Source organism: Heteronotia binoei, chromosome 16 (genome assembly GCF_032191835.1).
Source record: "Heteronotia binoei isolate CCM8104 ecotype False Entrance Well chromosome 16, APGP_CSIRO_Hbin_v1, whole genome shotgun sequence".
Lineage (NCBI taxonomy): Eukaryota > Metazoa > Chordata > Lepidosauria > Squamata > Gekkonidae > Heteronotia > Heteronotia binoei.
The window spans coordinates 34,786,027-34,808,481 of record NC_083238.1 but is presented as its reverse complement, the minus strand read 5'-3'; the positions used below and the strand labels follow the sequence as shown (position 1 = coordinate 34,808,481).

The window sequence follows — 22,455 nt, the reverse complement described above, 5'->3', positions numbered from 1 at the left end:
AGCCTGGCAATGACGTCGCCATCTTCACATCCAGGATTCGGGAGGTGGATTAGAAGGCAGGAGATGGTTGGGTGGGGGTGGGGGGTCTGCTTTGAGCACCTGGGGAGTCTCAGACAGTTTTGGTAAGAAGTTCGTGACTGCTCCACAGCCCAGTGGGCCTGGAAGACACTCATACTCACACTCTCTCGCTCTCTCTCTCTCACACACACAGATGACTGCGCACCGAACCCTACCCAAATACAAGGCAAGAAAAAAACAAATCAAGGCAACCAAGACCTGCGGCCTCCCACCGATCCGAGACCAGATGGCGAATCTTGCCTTTAAAAAAAAAAGTTTCACAAAACATCAGCGCCCTGCCTGAGAGGGGTAGGTGTGAGTGGGGGAGGGAATATTAAATATATTTCAAGTTTCTTTCTTTCTTCCTTTCCTCCCACGAAGTCTTTGGATCGCGGCGAGCCTTCCCACCCACGGCGGAAGGTGGGTGTGGGGGGCTGGGATCAGGAAACAGAGTCCTTCAGCTTGGACACTATTTTCTTGTCCTTGACGCGCCGGTTCTGAAACCAGATGGTCACCTGCCTCTCCGAGAGGTTGGTGGCCGCCGAGATCCGGCGCCGCTTGTCCTTGTTGATGAATTTGTTGAGGGCGTACTCGCTCTCCAACTCCTTCAGCTGCAGCTTGGTGTAAGGCACTCGCTTCTTCCGCCCTCGCCGGTACACGCACATGTCCGGCTGGTTTAGTGCTACGTCCCCTGGAGAAGAAGACGGGGGGGGGGGGGTTAGAAAGAGAAAAAGACTTCCGATTGGGGACCCAGTTAGAAATTGTATTTCTAATTTGTTTAATCTGTTAGTTCCCATTTAGCCTTCCTGTGTTATTTTTAGTCTGCTGTCGACCGAAAACGTTGTGACCCGCCCTGAGCCTCCTGGTGGGGAAGGACGAGACAGAAGTCCAATGAATCAAATCAAATCAAAGAATCGGATCCCAGCGGAGGCTCGGAAGACTGGCAAGCCCCGTGGTTGAGGCGGCTTCCGCAGTTGCTTCTGGGTCAAACGGAAAATGATAGAAAAGGGAGGATGAATCTATTTTCTGCCCAAATAGGAGTCGATTGCACCTTTAAGACCAACTTACTTTTATTCAGAACGTCAGCTTTTGTGTGCATGCACACTTCTTCAGACGAGGCTTATGTTCTGAATTAAAACTAAGTTGGTCTTAAAGGTGCAATCGACTCCTATTTTGTTCTACTACTTCAGACCAACACGGCTGCCTATTTGGATCTATTTTCTCCCCAAGCAGAGATCAAAATGTGGCTCTTACAGTGACGGGTGAGCTACCCCCGGCCATTTCCGAGGAAATCTGGCTGCAATGTTTGGCCTGTGGTTTGGGGAAAGGGGACTGAGGAGAGCCGTAGCCGGAGTCCTCCAGGGCACGTCTCCAACAGCAAATCGTTGGCGAGGCTTTGGCGAGGCCTGTCTTCGCTCATTCTAGCCCTGCACCTAAACATGCCCTCGGGTGTTGAATGACCTCTGCGGTTCCTGCCTTTCCGGCTGCGAAGCCCTGATAGTTATCGGACATGGGTGGGGGGGGGAAGGGGAGGGAGGAATAGTTTCCGAATAAACTTTCTACTGAGAAATAAATGGTTTAGGCTTCCACGGAACTTAGCAAACAAGGTGGTGACGGAGGGCCACACTTTTTAGGGGGAACAACTCCAAATGAATAGGGCTGGCTGCTAAGGTGGTGAGAAGTTTGGAGAGGGAAACTTGATGGGGGAGGGGGAGAAAGAACTAAAAACGCCCCCCCCCCACACACACATCCCGCCAATAATAATAATAATCTACGAGACCTTTGTACTAATCTAAGCCGAAACCCGCTTGCTCGGAAGGCGGTCTCGCCGGACTCCAGAGAATTGCCTATCTCAGGCTTGCAACGGGAAGGGAAGGTCCGGGGAACGAAGTATGCGCGGGTTTTGCCAGGGCCGCAGGAAAAGGATCGCCGCCATTCAAGAGCAAGGGAGCAGTGTCCTCTCTAAACTGAGTCAGTGTGAGCTAGCTCACAGGGGTTTTTTAAGCCCCCAGCTCACACATTTTTGTCTTAGCCCAGGAAAAATCGCCCCAGAGCAAACTAAGGCATGCAGCAGCGCACAGCTCTATGCCAACAGCTCACCAAGTAGAATGTTTGTTCGCAAGACTCCACCACTTAGAGGGAGCGTTGCAAGGGACGGCCCAGGGTTGCAGGAGCTGAACCTTGGGAGTAAGCCCCGCGGTGCGGAGGAGAAGGCCTTCCGAGTAAGCATGCGCAGCTGGAGGAGGCACAACAAAGCCTCTGGCAGGGGAGAGTCCTTGGGAACTGCAGGGTCGGAGCGCGGGACTTCCGAGGAAGCCTGGAAGGCGCGCAGGGAGGAAGGGAGGGAGAGCAGCAGCAGTTCCTTCTCTGGGCCTCTCTTTTTTGGGGGTGGGGGCAGTTGGAAGAAGGACCCTCCGCCGCCCCCCTGCCGTGCCCTGTCCTACCTGGGAAGGAGGACTTCCAGAAGTGGGATCCTTGGCCCTGGTCCTTGGCGCAGTACACCTGCCCGTTCCAGCCGTTGGCCAGCGTCCAGGACTGGTAGCCCTCCATGGAGATGTAGGTTTCGTGGCGAGGCTCTCCGGCCGCCGAGCCGAAGGTGGAGACGACGTCCAGGTAGCCGGCGGGCACGTGCTGGTAGGGTCCTGCGGCGGCGGCGGCAGCGGCGTAGCCCTGGTAGAAGGAGACGTCCTTGGCCCGCGAGGCGACGGGGTCGCTGCCGGAGGGGACGCTGGTGCCGGCGGCCAGGCTGGCCACGTCCATGTACTTCTCGCCGGGGAAGGGGGCGGCGTGGGGCGAGGCCTTGAGGGCGGCGTTCTGCTGGAGTCCCACGCCGTGCGCCATGCGGCAGCTGTAGTAGCCGTTGCCGAAGGGGTGGTAGCCCGCGTGGTAGCCCAGGGCGGCGGCGGCCGCTGCAGCGGCAGCGGTGGAAGAGGCCGAGGGAGCCGCCGTCGGGGGCCCGCTGGAGCAGTCCTTGGCCGGGCCGGCCTCCGAGGAAGAGGACGAGGAGCGCGCCCCTCCCGTCCCCCCCGCCGCCACCGCGCCCGAGCGCTCGTACCCGAAGCCCCCCGCGCCCGCCTGCCGCCCTGACGGCGCCGCCCCGAAGACGGGCGCCGCCGAGAGGAAATTGCGGCACTGGCCGCTCCCGCCCGCCTCGCCCCGCAGCCCCTCCATCTCCCAGCCGCCCGCCGCTCGGCTCATGCCGCCCCGCAGCCCCGCCGCCCGCCCGCCGCAGCCTCCTCCTCCCCGTCTCGGCTCAGCGACGGCCCAGCAGCGGAGCTCATGGCGGGCGGGCGGGCCAGCAGAAGGGGCGGCCGGGCGGCGGGTTGAGCGGCTCACGGACGGAAGGAAGGAGGGACGGCGGCCTCTCGCTCGCCGCGCTCTGGATGCCTTATAAGAACCAAGGCCGCGCGGGGAGGGGGCAGCGGCGCCGGGCTCTACAGGGAGCCCCACCGGCCTCCCCCTATTGGACGCTGCGGCCCACGTGACCCTGACCCGGCCACCGGCAAGGGGGGGCGCTGCGCCTGCGAAGGAGCCTCTCGCCGCCCCCTCGGAGCCCCCTAACGCCCCCCTCCCAGGTCTCCGCTTGTCCTGGGAGCTCCTGCAGCGGCTGGAAGGCGGAACAAAGCTTTTTTTGGGGGGGGGGGGGGAGCGGTGACTCTGTGTGTGTGTGCGCGCAGCCAATGCCAAGCTGTGTGTGTGTCCCCAAAAAAGCTCATGTTTGTCTATCCGGGAACTTCAGCAAGCCACGAAGCTGCGCCGCGCTGGTGTCGGCGGCTGGGTGTGGATCGAGGAGGAAACGTGCGGGCTTGGAGGGGGGGGGAGGTTGAAATAAGATTTACATAGTAAGAGCCCCGGGCCGACCCTCCCCCGCCCTTGGACGGGACCTGCCACATCATTTGAAGCAGGCGGGATGGAGGAATCCCGACGCCTTTGCGCTCTCCGCCGCCCCCCCTCCCTCCTCTCTCTCCACACACCCCCCCTCCCCCTTGCTTTCCTCTCTGCATAGACCGGAGTCAAACCAACTGGGTCGGCGGTTTTGGCCAAGGAGGGACCCGATTCGGAAAGGAGGAGGAGGGAGGCAGGAAGAGAGTTTGGTGGTTCTTGTGGTTGCCGCCACCCGCGCCAGTCCACATAGCGAAAAGGCCCAAGGCTGGAAGAAGTCCAGTGGTGACTGGCGACCTTTCCCTCTGGCCATCCAGACCACTCCCCCCCCCCCACAGCCCGGCTCTGTCCCCCCACCCCTAACTTGCTCCTCTCTAACTGTTGAATGGGTTATTTGGGGAGATCCAATCGCAGTTCCCCAAAGCGGTGTTTTCTGGAGTGCACCAAAGCGCAATTCTTAAAATCTTCCCTTTAGCCTGTGGGCACGCCGTGATGGCAGCTTTCCTCAGTAGTAGGTCGCGCCTGGTTAACTTTTTGGGCTGCTTTGAAGGCAACCTACGTTGGCGTCAAGACAGAGAGCACCCAAACCTCTAAAGGAGCAACAATATTGGAAAAACTAGACCTCAAGAGCCGGTCGACCTCCTGCGCCCGCCCCACTCCTATAGACTTCCCCTCCTTGCTGAGGATTCACTAGGAATTGGGTTCCCCCACCCCCTAGGGCGCTTGCGGGGTAGGGCGGGATATGCATTGAATTAGACAAACCAAGAAACCAGCTTCCTGCATCCTTTCCTTGAGGTCCAGGCAGTAGAGGACGGTGGGCTGGGGTCAGCTTGGCGAAGGGCTCAGATGTCCACGCAGGGTGACGGCGAGGGAGGGGGGGGGCAGATCTGATCTTCACAGTGGTAAGTAGGCTCCGGCGCTTCGAAGTTAGCCTTGCAGGGGCGTTTAGACCGCACGGCGGCTCAGTGCCAAAGCCAGAGGGGTGGACTCCTTGGCTGTGATCACAGACACTAAACAATGCACTTTCGATCCACTTGCAGGGCTCTTTACAGCTGTGTCCCGCCAGTTCGCACATTAAAATCCTGTTGGAAAGTGCACTGAAAGTGGATCGAAAGTGCGTTATTTGGTGTGTGAGATTGCAGCCCTTGTTCCTAAGGCTGCCTCCCTAGGCGCCCTTAATTCCGGACTAAGCTCCGAGGGCTATTGGTGGGGGTTTCTTCCGATTTGCCACGCAGGGGATGGAGCTGCAGGTCACCCGCATGACTTGGCACCCTAGGCCTGCCTGAATCGTGTCCCTTTGCAGATGTTTGGGTTGTTTCCCTGGGAGGGTGAGGCCCGTTAAGGCAAACGGTCAAGTGAAGTGTGGATAGAATCTGAGCCTCCCAGCGCCATCGTCCACATTTTATTCTGAAGCAAATCACACACAGGAAACAATTCGATGCATTTTCCCACTGGATGCTGCCAGTTCACACAGTAAAATCCAGACTGAAAGTGGATTATTTAGCTTGCGTGACCGCAGCCCTCATCTCTACCACGAAGTTTGAGTCCAGTGGCCCCTTTAAGACCAACAAAGTTTAATTCTGGGCATAAAGTTTGGTGAGTAGATGCACTTCATCAGATGCATGCACAGGAAAGCTCATAGCCAGAATTTTAACTTCGGTGGTCTTAAAGGTCCCGCTGGACTCGAATTTTGCTGCTTCAGACCCGCCTGAATTAATCTCTGCCAGTTTGCTCAGGCGAGGGCTACCTCCGCTCATCGCTAAGGCCTCGGGGCTGAGATTCTCGTGGAGACAAATTCGACCGAAATTCGTGAAGGGTCTTTGAATTCAGAGAGAAGCCCGCGTTTGAAGAAGCTTCTCGACCTATTTTGGTCTCTGGCTTGGGTATTTACTTGGTCACGGCCAACACCGAACAACAGGCCATAAAAGAATAAAACAAAATCAGCCTTCACACGCCCCAAAATAAAGCGAAGTGTGCCGAAAATTCTTTCGGTTCTTCTCTTGCAGGCGGCCCAGCGAGAACCAAGGGGGAGAGACCTCCAATGGGCAGGGTTAATCAAGGCCCCTGGAAGTCCAAGTCCTCGAAGGCATTTGCGAGGATGCGGGTTTAGATTCCTTGGGTGTATTCACACTACACTAAATAATGTGCTTCGCAACTGGATTGTTACTGCATAAGAATAGCAAAAATCCAGTTGCAAAATGCATTGCTTAGTGTAGTGTGGACACCCCGCCCCCCTTGATTCCCTACATGCGGAATTAAATCAGGCGGGAGGGCTTTAAAAGAAGCGAAAGAGGGAAGAGAGGGGGGTCCGGGCAGGGAACCGGACTTTCGGTTGGTTCCGGGACTCCAGCGGAATTCAAAGCTGACCCCGCGCACAACCCAATTTGCCGGCGGCGGCATCTCGGAGCCCTTTGGAGAAGGGAAAGGCGCGCCAAGGCTGGTCTCCGCGCTGCTTTGAACAGCTCTTTCCCACCCGGGTTTGCGGCCCTCCTCATGACACGCGGCCAGGTTCTGAGCGAAAGGTGAGGAACGCCCGAGCGGTGGCAGCGTCAAGCGGCTGGAAACCAGCGCGAGTCCCCAGTTCCGCACCAGGCCTCGGTCGCGGCCTTCCCACGACCCGGCCGCTCCCAGCCAACCTCGCCCGGCCTGCGAGGGAGACTGACGAAGGTCGCTCTGTCCTGCCCTTCAGACCAACCCAGGGTGTGTAAGGTGGCGGGCAATTAGGAAGTGGTTACTCAAAGCACCCATTAAAACAACAACATAACAACATAAGATCATAAGAGAAGCCATGTTGGATCAGGCCATCCAGTTCAACACTCTGTGTCACATAGTGGCCACACACACACATACACACACACACACACACACACACATATACACACACATGCTGTGGCTAATAGCCACTGATGGACCTCTGCTCCATATTTTTATACAATCCCCTCTTAAAGCTGGCTAGGCTTGTAGCCGCCACCACCTCCTGTGGCAGTGAATTCCACATGTTAATCACCCTTTGGGTGAAGAAGTACTTCCTTTTATCCGTTTTAACCTGACTGCTCAGCAATTTCATTGAATGCCCACGAGTTCTTGTATTGTGAGAAAGGGAGAAAAGTACCATCACCATGATTTCTTCCACGAAGGCGAATTCTACACTCCCCCGCCCCTCGCCCCAGTCTAACGCAGTTGCGCAGAGTTTGGAACTTTTTTAAAAAAAGCATTGAGATGTATAGGAGAGAAATCCTAAACCGGTCTACTCAGAGTCCTACTCAGGTCTTGGGGGCTTAGGAAAGGGGTTTTTAGAATTGCGCTGCCGGACGCCGTCTCCTCCTTCGGAATTCCTCCTTGGCGCACCTTAAAAACGGCAAGCATGGGGGTTTGTGGCTTGGCTAGACTGCCCAGCGATTTAGGACGAAAGTGCTCCTGCAACTCGATTCTATTCCCGCCCTAAACAAGCAAACAAGCGAGAATAACAGGGGCTGTTGCCCCGGTCCGACCAAAAAGATGCCATCCAGGCGCTCCCCCCCCCCTTCTTCCTTTGACATCAGCGTAGCTCAAATTGTGCCCGGATCGTGCCGCCTCCAACCCACTCTAAGCTGTGAAGTCCTGTGAGCAAAAATTCTACTTTGTGAGTTACTGGCATGAAAGCTTTGAGCTACTGCAGAAATTCGTTTGCTCTGGGGCCAATTTCCCCTGAGCTAAGACAAAAAAATGGATGAGCCGGAGGCTAAAGAACCATGAGCAAGCTCACACTAACTTAGCTCAGAGGGAACAAAGTAGGAGTCAAGTGGCACCTTTAAGACCAACAAAGTTTTATTCAGAATGTAAGCTTTCGTGTGCTTAGAGCACACGAAAGCTTACATTCTGAATAAAACTTTGTTGGTCTTAAAGGTGCCACTTGACTCCTACTTTGTTTTACTGCTTCAGACCAACACGGCTGCCCACCTGGAACTATCAGCTTAGAGGGAACACTGGATAGGATCACTGAGAATCGCCTGAGACTCTCTACCGCTGCTGGACCATCGCCTAGCTGCTAGACCATCGCCTAGCTCACTGCGGTCCAGCAGGCCTGGAGAGAGAGACCAATTCGCTGACTCTCTCTTTTTTCTCCCTTTTTGGTGAGGTGTGTAGAAATGTGGGGCAGGATGCTGTGCATGGGAATGCAAACAATGAGCTCACCAGGGAAGGGGGTGGGGAATCCAGAACGGCAAGCACCCCCCCTCCCCCTCCCCCACACCCCGCCAGCGCGAGCCTTTCATCGCTTGGCGCAACTTGTTGCCCTGGAGAGGTTGAGACATTCCAGGTGACCCAAGTCTCTGGGCTGATTCACGGTTACGGCTGGAAGACGGAGAGGTCGGGATGACCTTGATCTTCAAGAGAATGGAGGGGAGGGGGAGCAGGAGAATGGCAGCGACTTTTCCAGACTTGCGTCATTCAGGCCACCCTCGCCGATTTCTTCTCTTTCGAAACTCTCCGAAAACATCTTGCCCGGTTGGAGCAGGCCCGCTTTGCCGTGGTATCAGGGCGTCCCCGTGCAGGGGCAACGGCATCTTTCCTGACTATTTTGCCTTGCCCAGACACCCGCCCCTCCGCCCTTCCACGCACGCCTTTGGCATTTACTCGGGGTGTGTGGCGCTTGACATCATATAGATCCACATTACATTTTCCATCCAGGCATCAGGATAAACCATTCCCCCACCCCCAGCTGTCTCTGGAAATATCCAGAGAAATGAATGGAGGTTCCTGAAAACGAGGGAAGAGGAGGGGAGGTGATTGAGATTTATGTTTTTAGAAGAAATTATCTCATTTCCCCCCAAACATACAGGGCGACTAACCGAACAGCTATGCGGAGCCATTTCCTAATTAAGCAAGGCGCTTGCCATTTTAATCTTTCTCATCTCTCCGCGGCCTCCTTTATCTCCCCCCCCCCCCCCCGCCCCATCTAGACACATTCGTTTGAGACAAGGCAAGCTTCAAAGTATTCCCCTGGCGCTAACTTCCAAGTCGCCGGGCACTCTTAAGACTTCCTACCACAGATAGCAGAACTCAATTCAGGAGTTTGGATTCGGAGAATTTCCTCCTTCGTTTCGATGCCTATCTTTTTGGCACCCGCCTCTTAGAAACACATTGCCGGGAAACTAGTTCCACAGATGTGAGACTTCATAATACACTTAGGATCCAAGTGGGTCCCGATGATTCTATCACGGCGGAGGCAAGACGGTGGGCATCACGCCAATTGCGAATCCGAATCCGCTTCAGGTACCATTCGGATGCTTTGGAGTTACAGACAATTGCTTGTGTGTGTGTGTGTGTGTCTGTTTTAAAAGAAGCTGGGCCTGATTGGCGAATATTCATCGGATGCGTTGGAGGCTCGGAGAAGAGGGTATAGAATATATTCAAAATAGGTCCGTTGCTGTCACCCACCCATTAACTGTTTATTATTCGCTGACTATTGTTTTAATTCGTTATCAGCCCGAAACGCTGGTGCGGGAGCACAAAAGATCTGAGCAGAGATTGAGGGCCTTAGAGGTCGGGAACTGCACATTCCATGGCGAAAAGAACCAGGCTTCGATCGCCCGCATTTTGTTGCGGCCACTCATTTGCGTAAAGCAACCCAGCTGCATGGGGTTTGGTTAAGAACAGGACTCCACGCCAGAGAGGTTTGGCACGAGCCCCCAACACTTGGGCAACGGGATGGAGTCTTCATTCTCTAGGGGTCATTGGGCCACACCTTCTCGGGCTGGCTCTCCAAAGTTTCTTGATTCTGGATGCAAACCAGCTCCTGTTCTACGCCATAGAGTCCAGTTGGGGACATGAAGCAAGCGCATCGAAATAGGCCCCCGACTGGATCACTGGGACAGTATAAAACGAAACACCTGGAAGAAAAGGGACTTGGACGATACCTTTGTTCTTTAAAGCATATATTAGGACAGGATTGGGTATCAGAAATAATCTCGAAATATCGGAGGTACGGCCCATTCCTAATCCTATAGATTTCAGCTGGAGAGTTAGAGAAAAATTTACTCAAGTCAGCTCCTTTCCATGAGTTTGGCATCCTTAAATTCCTGTCTATTGACTGAGTTTGGAAATGAGCAAGTTCAATTCTTGCCAACGCAATAGTGCGGGTTAGGGTGACCATACTTCGAAAAGCAAAAAAGAGGACCTATTTCCTAGCTGACTACTCCAAACGTGTGATCCCTATGCCAAACTCCGTTTTAAATATCCCTACTATTTAAGCTGCAGTAAATGCTACTAACTAGGAATATTCCTAACCTTCCAATCCCAAAGGAGGACATTTTCATTCGTTTTTTTTAAGAGTTCCAAAGAGAACGGACACCAAAAAGAGGACATGCTCTTTAAAAAGAGTAGAACTGGGAACCCTAGGACAGGCAGCAGAGATCTGGTAGCAACAGCCACACAGGCGGGTAGCCCATCCCTCCCTTTCCCGTTGAATTTTGCTGCTTCTAAACGCCCCTGCCTTTGTCATCTATTCACCGGGAAGGAAAAGACCATAGAAAACACAATCAAGTATAGCAGAAAGTTAGGGGAGTAGGGAAACTACCTTACCCTCCCCCCCCTCTCCAGCCCTGCACAGTCCACCTTGGGATACACTCCCCATCCCACAGGAGCCGAATTGCAAATCTCTTGGCGAACCGAATGAACACAAGTTGCAAACTCGCCAAGAAAAGAGCATTTCTTGCAGTTTAGGAAGGTAAGAAGTCCTTTTTCAACTCTGGGCAACAGATCCTGCAACCCATGGTTGCAGCAACAACCTCCGAACAGTCGCCTGCTTAAAACCAAACCGAAGCTTGCAACCGTGAATGGCAAACTTGGGGAGACTTTCTTCCCCGTTACAACAAGCCCTCGACTTCTTCAGCGGTGGCCTTCGAAGGTTCAGTTCCCAGTCTCAGCCACTAGATGGCCCTCGAGTTTTCCTGTTCGCGGCTCAGCTGCTGGTCTGTCTACCGCGAGTTTTCGCTGGACCCTTGCCCGGAATGCGAGCCCGAAACCTGAAGCCTCTCCGAATATCTGGGTTAAAAAGAATTTTTACTGCAAAAGGAAGAGAGTTCTCAGGGAGAAAAAGCAACTGTCGCATTAGTACAAAATTTCCGCTACGGTTGTCTACCAGTAAGTCAATAAAACCAGGACTGGTTTTGTTTTCTTTAGGAGTCTCAGAAGGGGGCGGGGGGAGGTAAATACCTTGACAGCACAGGCGAATTTCTTTTTAAAGGCTAAGAAAAGAAAAATCTGAGACACATTTTTTTCTAGGCTGCTGCTTCATAGCAGAGAGGCTGAAAGAGCCTTTGAGATCCATTCCAGTTGATGGCAAAAAGATTTATTGTAATGGTTTAGGATTACCCTCATGTTTGTAGGCATATGACTTTATTACACCATCATCTCCATTTAATTAAGTACCTTTTTTCTCATTGCAGGTTGTAAGCTCAATAAGCTGCCCCGGGACTTTCCCTTGTATTATTTCACATGTTGCACGCCTTTATTATATGTTGCATTATTATATGCTGCATATTTTTCACACACATCCGTCACCGACGCTCCTTCGAAGCTGTGGAGTCTTGTGAGCAAAAGAATTTAACTTTGTGAGCTACTGGCATTCAAGTGGCGAGCTGTTGCATAAATGAGTCTTCTCCGGGGCCATCCTTCCTGAACTAAGACAAAAATATGTGAGCCGGAGGCTAAAAAAACTGAGCTAGCTCATGCTAACTCAGCTCAGAGGGAACACTGGCATCATTATGAAAGCGAGAACTGCAAGTCAGTGGGATGCCCGGGCCCACACCTTCCACGGTTAAGGTGGGAAACAACAAGGAGGAACACTGTCCAAAAGATTTAGGGTTAAATCATCGGCCTGAGCAAAATTCCTATGAGGTCCACGCCAGGCACAGACCAGCCACGGGGGTAGATCTTGCTTTGCCCACCTTCCTTAGCGTTGCTCAGGGACACCCCCGGTTCTTCTCCAAGCTTGGAAAGAAACACCAGCGCGTTGACCCCTCCACTTGACCCTTCCTCTTCTTGCCGACGCCGGAGGTGAAACCCAGTTCCTCCCGGAAGAGGCTGGCCACCGGGAGGGTCCGGACAGCTGTCGACCCCGGTCTTGGTTGGCACGCTGTCCTTTATTACCTGCCCGGGCTCAAGAAAGCCGCCGCTGCCCTTCACCTCAAAGGACCCGCAGTAAAGACGGGCAAATCAATATTGACTCGGCCTGCTGCTGCTGTTAGGAATGCTCCGGCCCTGTCAGAAAACAAACCCGCCGGGGACTGGAGGTCCTCTTGGAATCGTGAGATCTGCTCAGCTACAAGCTTAACGAACAGAGGTCACCTGTCCTTTGATGTCCGAGGGGACAGACTTGGTGGGGGGTTATGGAGGGAGAGGGAGAAGCCTGGCTCCGGGGCCGCGGCACCTCCACGCCAACTCAGAGGGACCACTGAGAAAACACTCCCCAGCGAAGCTTCCCCTTTCTGTCTCTGGGCTCTTCTCGCCGTTCCCAAGAGGACTTTGAAAAACCAGCTAGAACCCTCCCGCTCTCACCCCCAAGAAATAGTTTCCCTGAACGCTAAAGAGTTCTAAAGGTTCTTCTAGCCAATGAATCTGCTTGTCTAGAAATGGAAGTATCAAGTCAAGGCTTTAGTAGTATATACCAGGGAAATTTATTTTCCCTTTTCCTTTTTGGAGAGCCGCAGCTAAGGCGAGAGCATTGCGGTCGATGTCGTTACCTAATATCTGCTTAACCGATGATTATTAAACTCCTTTTTATGGCGCGTACTAAACTTCCCCCTCCCTCCCGCAGAGGTCACGCTTCCAAAGAGGCTGCACGTCAACCCTGGGAGTGGGCAGTGCTCCCTCTAAGTTGCAGCCTTGTGAGCAAAAATCATACTTTGTGAGCTACTGATATTAAAGTTGGGAGCTAGTGGCATTAAAGTTGGGAGCTGCTGCGTAAATTATTGTGCTCTGGAGCTATTTTTTCCTGAGCTGAGACAAAAACGTGTGAGCTGGAGGGTAAAAACCTGTGAGCTAGCTCACGCTAACTCAGCTTAGAGGGAACACTGGTAATAGGTATTCTCTAAAAGGCGCAAAATCTAAAACGACACTAATAAACCGGGGAACCTAAGAGGAAACTCGGTCGTCTCACTTAACGGATACACATTTCGGCTGCTAAATGTCATGTACACATAGACAGGCATAAGCATATAAATGTATGTGAGTCGGATCCAATCGGCTTGCGTGTTGGTGGAAAAGTGTGTGCGTGTGTGGGGGGGGAGAATTTCTCTTTGACCACCAAAAACGCTATGCTGGGCTTGAGGGGGAGAGGGGTGGTCATGGATCTGGATGGAGATCAGCCATGGGGGGGAGGGGTGGTGGTGGTGGTAGGTAAGCAGGAGAACTTGATGAGACTAAAGGCAAACGCAGGCGGGATCCATCCATCTGCATACCATTGACGTCTATAAGGCGCGTCATCACGCTTAAGGATTCCAAATTAGCGGAGTTTTGTGCCAGCAAGAAGAGAGGTGAATTTCTCTCCCTGAAGTTTTATCAAGCTCTCGGTGGGGGGGGGGGGGAGGAGGGGGGGAGAGGACACCGAGGCTGTTCAAGCCAGCGAGACAACAGAGGGGGGCGCCAGATGACAGCGAGAAGAGCCTTCCGCAGCACTTCCGCTTCTCGTTGGATGACGAGTGGCTGGTCCAGCTTGGCTGAAGATTGCACGGAGATCTAGCCGGAAAAGGGAGTCCTTTCTCCTAATGAGAACCGCGCTTTCCACTTGTCTGTTGAGCCAAAAGGGCTCCTGATCCCGCGGTTAGTTTGCGGCGGGAGGGGAAGGGCGGGGGTGGAGGTGGGCGGAAGTCCTTCGCACAGTCTGGACATCTCGTCTGCAGTGGAACTTTGGGGGAGCTTAAACTCTGCGGCTGTTTTATAGGACCCCAACACAGAAGGGAACCCCAAATAGATCTTTTCAATAGATCTTTTATTCCAAAAGGTGGACGGTCAGTTGTAGGAGGTGGGAAAGGTATATGTGTGGGGGGCGGGGGGGGGGAGGGTCTGAACAAGGTGGTCTCTGGAGAACTTGCCTGAAGAAAGCGAGTTTCTCCATGAACCGGGGAAAGATTAATCTTCCGGCCCCTTATGTGTCATGTGGGCGCCGCTCCAGCGTCTGCGCCGAAGTCGATCAATGGTCGGAAAGACAGCGTGAACTTTTTGCATTGCATGAGATTCACAATTACAGGAGATCACATTGTGGAGTGCGTCTTCTACCAGCAAGCCTTCTGGTTCTTTTTCAGCCTTTAATAATAATAATAATAATAATAATAATAATAATAATAATAATAATAATAATAATAATAATAATAATAATAATAATAATAATAATAATAATAATAATATCCTAAACTTCTGTATGCCATTGTTTCCAGTGGGCTAAATACAGACAACGAGATTTCGCCTTAATTCACTGCTGGATAGGACTTCATGAAAGGCACTCTTCGGTCCAGTCCCTAAATGCCCACCCTAATTTTCCTTTTGATTCGATCAGTGGACTCATGGGCTGCCATCACACACACTTAAATAATACACTTTCAGTCCACTTTCCAACTGGATTTTATTGTGTGAACTGGCAGGCTCCAGTTGGAAAGCACATTGAAAGTGTGTTGGAAGCGCATTATTTGGTGTGTGTGATCACAGCCATGTTTAGTTCCCAGCAGTGTGCTTAGAATCAAACCTGTTTAAATCCTCAGTTGGGTGGCGCTAAAAAAATCCACACACTCAACCGTAAATCAAGCCAACGGGGAAGAAATCTGATTCAGTCTGGTTCATCACACACTTAGGTGATGAACCCACGAGGAGCTACGCAGGGACAATTCGAGGCGCCTGGTTTCCATGGCCCAAGCTAGTCCGACCTAGTCAGAGCGCAAGAATTGCAGGGTCGGCCCTGGTTAGTACTTGGATGAGAGGCGTTCACGGGAGTCCAGGACTCCGGGGTTGAACATATGGACATATGAAGCTGCCTTATACTGAATCAGACCCTTGGTCCATCAAACTCAGTATTGTCTTCTCAGACTGGCAGCGGCTCTCCAGGGTCTCAAGCAGAGGTTTTCCACCCCTATTTGCTTGGACCCTTTTTTGGAGATGCCAGATATTGAACCTGGGACCTTCTGCTTCCCAAGCAGATGCTCTACCACTGAGCCACCGTCCCTACGCAGAGGTAGGCAAAGACAACACACCTTTGAATGCCCTCTTGCCTTGAGCACCCCAGGGGGCCGCCCATAAGTCGCCTAATTTTATTAAAAACGTTCCATCCTCTTGACCTCAATGCAGTTTCCTGCACTGTGAACTTTCTCCAGATTTCATCCCCACGGTGTATGTTCTCCAAAATAATAGTTAATAGTCCTCAGTCATATGTGTGTGTGGGGGGGGATCAGCCATGTGCTTAACCGTGTTCCATTCAAACTCACTGGATTCGTCTGGGACTAATTGGCTGGGATCACACATCCTAAACAATGCACTTTCAACCCACTTTTCAATGCACTTTCCAACTGAATTTTCCCTGTTCAGACAGTGAAATCCAGTTGGAAAACGCACTGAAAGTGGATGGAAAGTGCATGATTTAGGGTGTGTGATCGCAGCCATCCTGTCTGAAGTGAAAGTGATTTAGGATCAGCCAAAGGGGGCCTCCAATTAGCAAGTCGTTGGACCCTGCGGACCCAGCCACCTGGCCTGTGAGGGTTAGGGTGTTTGACGCAAGAGCGCATCTCCGAGAACACGAAGGACTCTTCTATTGTCCCTCACCGTCAGAATGGGCAACTGTAGCCGAAGAAAAGGAGGAAGGAAAAAGAGGCACCTGCGCCTGGCACGGAGAAGGCTGGACGGTCGGTCTTGAGCATGGACTCTGTCTCCCAGGATGCTCCTGACCAAGGCTTTCTCTTCCTTGAAAGGTTTGCCCTCTCGGCGGCGTCTTCGTGAGAATCGGGATTGTGAGGGGGGAAAGAGGGTCCGCAAAGCGGAAGGGCGGCCAATGGCTTCCCCCAGAGTCCCTTAAGACGTCGGGAGAGATTGGCTCTTCCGCAGAACCTCGGAAAGGAAACAGATCAGCCAACTACCTGCCAGGTAACTTTGCGCGCAGGCGGGGTGTGCGGGTGCGTTGGGGGGGGGGGGTTATCTAGGGGAAGCTGATGAGAGTCTTCGACTTCGCTAATACCTTTGACACCTTGAAATCTAGACTTTATTGGGGGGGGGGGTGTCTTGGATCGAAAGAGGAGCCTGGTGAGGAACCCGGTAGAGAATGACTGAATAAATGAAGGAAGGTTTTCCTCTGGCTCTCTGACTGTCTCTCTTTTTGCGCCTCTGTGGCGCTTTGAATCATGTCTTTAAGGTCCCTCGGCACCTTTCTCGCACTCAGCTGTTCCGCCAGAAACGGGATTTTTTGAGCCAGAGGAGAAGGAAGGACTTTAGACGTGTTCCGTCAATAAACAGGCTTATAGAAAGCCCCCCCTCGTCTCCAAACGGCACCAGCGCCGAGATCCTGGTTTGTTGACGCCTGCAAAAGAAATACATTGAACACCGCCCCCCCCCCCCCCATTACAATCCATGGCTTCTTGCCCAGGCGGCGGCTGGCGGTAGAGACACTTGAGCTGGTAGGTATCTGCCAGAATTGTGATGAAAGTCAGAAGCAGGGGGTGGGGGTGGGGGAAGGGAGGGCGGAGGTCGTGTCGCTTTCTTCCAGGGGAACCTGCTGGTTGTTGGAGGTCCTTTCCTCCTGTCCCCCCCCCCCCTTTAAACAGGGAAGGAAAATGAGGGAAAAGGCGTTCCACCGGGAGGGGGAGAGGGGCAAAGTCTCGCCTCAAATCTACCTTGAGCAGTTTTTCTGCTCCCAAGGTTCTCTCCCCCCCACACACAAAAAAATCCGCCTCCTTCGAAACCAACCCCCCCCCCCTTTCACCTTGTTTCGCCTGGGCCGAGGACAAACGAGAAAGACGCGGCATGGAAAGGTTGTTCCAAAAGACGCGCGCACACATACAAAAGCCAGGGGGGGGGGGGGGAGGTGGTGGTACTGTTGGGGGGGGGGTTTGGAAATCAGAGCATAATGATGCACCTAAATGAAGGGGGAAATGTTGCTCTGCTGGTTTTATTAATCAGACTGTCAATTTCACCCCCAGAGGCCAACACCCCCCCCCCCCAGCGAGCCAGGCAGGAGCTGCGCCAGGGAAAGGACAGGCGCTCGCCTCTTCGCTCCGGCTCTCCCGCCCTGCCTCTCTCTCCCTCTCTCTCGCTACCTGGATCTATTTGTCTACTCAGAAGCCGCCTTCGTTATCCGCTGACAGGAGCTTGTATTTATTTGCTTATAAACCTGTTACAATAAATGATTATTCGACCAGCGTCATTCGTACCTTAATGACGAGCGCTCCTTTTTCGTGATGAATGACATTTCGGGGCTGGGAAGGATGTATGGGTCATTTTGACCAGTCATTCCCTTCGCTTTGGCATCTCTCGCGGCTTCTTCTTCTTCTTCTGCTTCTTCTTTTTTACGCCTCCCTCCAAAAGGGGTGATAATATTTAGAGACACTCGCCGGGCTGAATGCGAATTAGCCACCGCTGCAGCCTCATCATTAAGAAGAGACCCGCTTTGGCAACTTTGACATTTTTTAATAGATACATAGATATATATTTTTTTTTCTTCGAAAGGGGGAGAAACACAGGCACACACACACATAGAGACTCGCACCCCCCCCCCCGTGAGCGCACACATACACTCACACTCACACACACACACACACACCCCAGCTGAGATGATGGAAAGAATAAGAAAGGAGATGATCCTGATGGAACGAGGGTTGCACAGCCCGACGGCGGGCAAACGGCTGGCCAGCCTGTCCGACTCCGCCGGCGCCGCGGTGCTGGAGGCCCTGGAGAACTCGCCCCACCACCACGGCGGCCGCCTCAGCCCGCGGCTGCCTCCGGCCTCCCTGCACGGCGCCCTGGGGGACCTGCCCGGCAAAGGCAAATTCGAGATCGACGCTTTGTTCAACCTGCAGCAGCAGCAGCAGCAGCAGCAGAGCGGCGAGGGCGTCGGGGCCGCCGAGCTGCCGCCGGCCGAGAGCCGCAAGAAAATCGGCCATTACTCCGAAGTGGCTCAGGAGGCAGAGATGAACAGCGACGTGGAGGTGGGCTGCTCGGCTCTGCGCTCGCCCGGCGGCCTGGCCGCCTCGCAGCTGAAGGAGAACAACAACAAAGGTAACCCTCCTTCCTTCCTTCCTTCCTTCCCTCCCTCCCTCGCTCGCCCGCCCGCCCGCCCGCCGTCTCCCCCTCCCCGAGGCGGGCGCTCAGCGGGGCAAGAACTTGGCAGGCCGGCTGGGCGCTCCGCGGTACCCAATGCGCCCTGTTTGGGCTTGTACACTCAGCCCTTAAACGCCCGAGCGGATATGCTGACCCTTTATGGCACGGGGGCACCAGGCAGCAGGGGAGTCTCTATCTAAGGCTGGAGGGATCAGATTCTCTAGTCTGTAGACAGGCCGGGAAGCGCAGGGAAATCTCTGACCTGGGTCTTGGGTGGTATTCAGACAAGCACACCCCTCCCCTAGTCAACTCACGACCCCACTTCAACTCGTAACAGGATTTCGCGGGCGTGTTTGGACGCACCATCTGGGGGCATCCCCGGATTTATTGTTGTGCGTTTGGAGACCGAAGCTTCTTTTCGCCAGCGTCTTTGACGGTGTCTTTTCCGATCAGAAGTGTCTAGGCAGGTGTCTCTCGGGAAGTTTGGGAGAGGGGGGCTGTATAGAGCGTTTAGGACCGAGCATTTTCCGGGCAGCAGTTAGGGTATGTGTTTCGAGGGTGTGTTGTTCCGCCCGGAGGTTTCGATCCTCCTCGGCGAATTATTTCCTATTCCCTCGGCCTTTTCGTTTGATATTTTCTCTAAAAAAACACTAACTATCCACTTTCTTTTAAAAAGCGAATTTGTGTGTTCCTCCTTCCCGCCCTACCAATTTTTTTTTTTTACTCTTAAGGTTATTCATTTAATTCTGACTGTCAGAATAATTCGAGATAATCTTTAAAGGCAACTTTTTAAAAACAACGTGAGATTGGAAACAGATCCTGTTATGAAAGTGTTTCCAAAACGATAGTAAGTAATCAGAGGGGATTTCCCCCTCTTCTGCTGTGGCATTTCACTTTTTCTTTTCTTTTCTTTTCTTCTTTCTTTCTTTTTCTTTTTTTGCGAAATTTGCCCTGGGAGAAAATTAATCTACAGCCCAAGTCTTTCAGTTTAAGGGTTCTGTTTCTCTTCTGCGACAGCAGGCAAACCAGAATCGGCCTCCCTTCCCAGCTTCACAAAACGCGTTCCCAACTTTTCTCTGGGTGAATCGAATGCCCAAGGTAGAAAAGAGAGCATTTTTAGAAAGAAAGCGTCTAAATTTCCGTACGATCTTTCAGCGACGAAGCCATTCGTTTTCGGTCTAGAAAAGAAACTTTTTTTTTATTGATCCTGTGAGCGGCGGCCATTCGTATCCGTGACAGTCGGCATCAATTACCAGCCAGTCCGTCTGGCAAAGGGCGGCGGCGAAACCCGCCCGGGACAGAAGCCTTCCTGGCTGCCTGAATCGCTGCTTTGTTGTTTGTTCTCAGGCTATTCGGAGAACAGCTCCACGCCCAGCACCACCACCTCGTCGTCGGGTTCGAGTCTCAGCAGCCTGCACAGCGGGAGCGCTCTGGGGAGTTCGGGCTCCAGCGCGGATCAAGTCCGGAGGTACCGGACCGCCTTCACCCGGGAGCAGATCGCCCGGCTGGAGAAGGAGTTTTACCGGGAGAACTATGTCTCTCGGCCCCGGCGGTGCGAGCTGGCCGCGGCCCTCAACCTCCCCGAGACCACAATTAAGGTATTGCAAAGCTTGGGAGGGGGGGGGGGGCGCGCAGGAATGGGACGGAATTTGGAAAGGGGGGAGCTAGGCCCAGTCCTTCGGGTTCTGCAGTCACCCGAGCGCAGCCAAGTCCAGCAAGGTCTTGGCGATAGGGAAGAGGGGGCGATTTACGCGCCCTCCCCCTGGCTTCTTCTTCCCCAGGGTAGCGAAACGAGGCCACTGAGAACAGCATCCTAACACAAACAAACAAGAGAATCGCGCCATCGCCGGCTGTTCATTTGTGACTCCGCGCAGCCTTTTCGTTCTTTTGCTTTCTCTCTGGGAAGAAAGAGTTTTACATTTTCTTCCTTCTATTGTTCTGCACGTTTCCGAAGGGAAAGAAAAAAGAGTGAGTGTAAAACAACAACTGGGGAAAGCATGCAATTTATTGAAACGATGCAAATGCGTCGATGGAATGAACTGATCCGTTTTGGAACGGAATTGTAGCGTATAGTCTTTCTCCGGTTGCTTTCTTTTTGGTTCGTTTTTCTGTACAAGGTTTTTTTTTGTTTTGTTTTCGGTTTGGTTTGGTTTTGGAAGAACGGGGGGGGGGAAGGGGGTGGCAGCTCCAGGGATAAGGCCTCTTCCAGCTCCCTAAAGAAGGGATGAGGCCAGATAGAAGTCGGGGAAAGAATCACCCGTTTTCTTAACTCTCAAAGCTCGCTTGGTCTGGAGGGTGGCCAAACTTCCAGGTCTGCGCTGGGACCAACCGGGCGATTCTGAGCAGGTCTGCGCAGGAGTCTTTTCAGCTTCAGGCAGGGAAATGTCCTCGGGCTTGTTTTGTTTTGTCAATTGCTGTGGAATAGATTTTTTCAAAAAATTAAAAAGAAATTCTTGTAGGGCAGGATAGACAGTGAAGCAAGTGCAGAAATCTAGGCAATAACGCTGTTTCGTCGCAAAGGCCCCCCCCCGCCCCCCCATCCAAGGGTGAGATCTAACCCGTTCTAAGGGTGCGCGCGCGGGTGCGCTCCAGTAGCCCAAACGGTCCCTGCAAAAACTGGGCCCTGCTGTCCTGTTGCTTCCGCAACCCAGTTTGTGTGAAACTCAGCAGGGTGTAAAACAGACCCCAAACTCCAGTGTTCTGGGCTTCGTTTGTTTCCGGAGCGGCTGGTGACGCGGCCCCGCGGTCTGACTTCTCTTCTCCCGGGCCTGTGCGAGAGCGCGGGGTGGGGGTGGGGGACGGATTCTCCATTTAACATGTAGCAAGGCAGAACGGAGCCGTCGGGGAGGGAAATCCTCCCGGACGGTTCTGGGAGAAACTGTGAGGCCGGCGTGGCTGCATTAATTAGGGAGACAGCGGTGCAAAGGCAAAGCGGAGGGCGTCTTTCTGCTGGGGGGGGGGGACGTTCCAGCGGGGGTCACCGGCAAGAAGCGGGCGGGGGGGGAATCCCCGTTGGGGAGTACCAAAGAACTTGCTGGATCCTGCGCACCACTGGCCAGAGGGGAGTTGGGGAGGGGGAACCGGTGTAAGACCTTTGCGCGCGCATGGAGGGTGTGTGCTTTGTTTCTGGAGGGGGCTGAGAGGGAGTCCTTTTGGGGACGGGTGGTGGGCGTGCAGGAAGCCCCCCCTCCGCCTGGCCGCCGCTGCCCACCCCCCCGCCTACCCACTGGGCTGCTCTTGCTCTCCCCCCTCAGGTGTGGTTCCAGAACCGGCGCATGAAGGACAAGCGGCAGCGGCTGGCCATGTCGTGGCCCCACCCGGCGGATCCCAGCTTCTACACCTACATGATGACCCACGCGGCGGCCACCGGCAGCCTGCCCTACCCCTTCCACTCCCACGTGCCGCTCCACTACTACCCCCACGTCGGAGTCACCGCGGCGGCGGCGGCTGCGGCGGCCACCGGCGCCACCGCCTCGCCCTTCGCCGCCTCCATCCGCCCGCTGGACACCTTCCGCGCCCTCTCGCACCCCTACTCCCGCCCCGAGCTCCTCTGCAGCTTCCGCCACCCGGGCCTCTACCAGGCGCCCTCCGCTGCCGCCGCCGCAGCCGCTGCAGCCGCCGCAGCCGCCTCCTCGGCCGCCCCTCCCACCGCCCCCACCGCCGCCCCCTGCTCCTGCCTCAGCTGCCACAGCAGCCAAGCCGCCGCCGCCGCCGCCCTCGGCTCCCGCACCCCAGCCGCCGATTTCACCTGCGCCGCCGCAGCTGGAGCTGCCACCGCCCCCCATGCGCCCCGCTCCGAGAGCGGCTTCCTGCCTTACTCCGCCGCCGTCCTCAGCAAGACGGCTGTGGCCTCCCCGGACCAGCGCGACGACGCCCCCCTGACCAGATAACCGCTCCCCGCAACCACCGCCCAGGGCGCGCCGGGGCCACCGCCAAAGGAGCCCCGCCAGAGACGCTGCAGGAGGAGGAGGGCGCGCAGAAGCTGCTGCTGCTGGCCTGGGCAGGACTCTTGCGGCGGCTGGGTTGGCCATGCCCCCCACCCCGATGCATAAGGGAGGACCTGGGGGGCAGCAGCCGCCCCGGGAAGGGATCAACTCTCCTTTCCCCAAACGCTCCCTCCCCAGCCCCGTCCCTTGGAGCCACCCGAGGGCAGGTTTCCAGACACTCTCTGTACTTGAATGCTGCTCGCCAAGCCTCCTGCGTTGCTCCCCCTGTCGGCCACAAAGGGAAGTGGTGGAGCACCAG

The 22,455-nt window shown here is 54.3% G+C and overlaps 2 protein-coding genes across 2 annotated transcripts; one reads left to right on the top strand and one right to left on the bottom strand.

Annotated features, from left to right (window-relative positions):
- Positions 1-497: 497 nt before the first annotated feature.
- HOXD13 (homeobox D13) lies at positions 498-3,256 on the bottom strand. The gene is made up of 2 exons (XM_060257152.1): positions 2,502-3,256; positions 498-748 (listed from the first exon to the last, which is right to left on the bottom strand). The coding sequence occupies exons 1-2, from the start codon at positions 3,253-3,255 to the stop codon at positions 498-500; spliced, it is 1,005 nt and encodes a 334-aa protein (XP_060113135.1). The 5' UTR covers position 3,256.
- Positions 3,257-17,720: 14,464 nt separating this feature from the next.
- EVX2 (even-skipped homeobox 2) lies at positions 17,721-22,100 on the top strand. Its single transcript, XM_060257260.1, has 3 exons — positions 17,721-18,168; positions 19,558-19,808; positions 21,465-22,100. Exons 1-3 carry the CDS (start codon positions 17,724-17,726, stop codon positions 22,098-22,100), a joined length of 1,332 nt encoding a protein of 443 aa, XP_060113243.1. The 5' UTR covers positions 17,721-17,723.
- Positions 22,101-22,455: the final 355 nt, after the last annotated feature.

Excerpts from the sequence above, each read along its gene's own strand:
- HOXD13 (XM_060257152.1), bottom strand. The coding sequence starts at position 3,255 with ATGAGCCGAGCGGCGGGCGGCTGGGAGATGGAGGGGCTGCGGGGCGAG. Across the intron at positions 749-2,501 it reads CTGGAAGTCCTCCTTCCCAG|GGGACGTAGCACTAAACCAG; the intron begins GTAGGACAGGGC and ends CTTCTTCTCCAG.
- EVX2 (XM_060257260.1), top strand. The coding sequence starts at position 17,724 with ATGATGGAAAGAATAAGAAAGGAGATGATCCTGATGGAACGAGGGTTG. Across the intron at positions 18,169-19,557 it reads GAAGGAGAACAACAACAAAG|GCTATTCGGAGAACAGCTCC; the intron begins GTAACCCTCCTT and ends GTTTGTTCTCAG. Across the intron at positions 19,809-21,464 it reads TCCCCGAGACCACAATTAAG|GTGTGGTTCCAGAACCGGCG; the intron begins GTATTGCAAAGC and ends CTCCCCCCTCAG.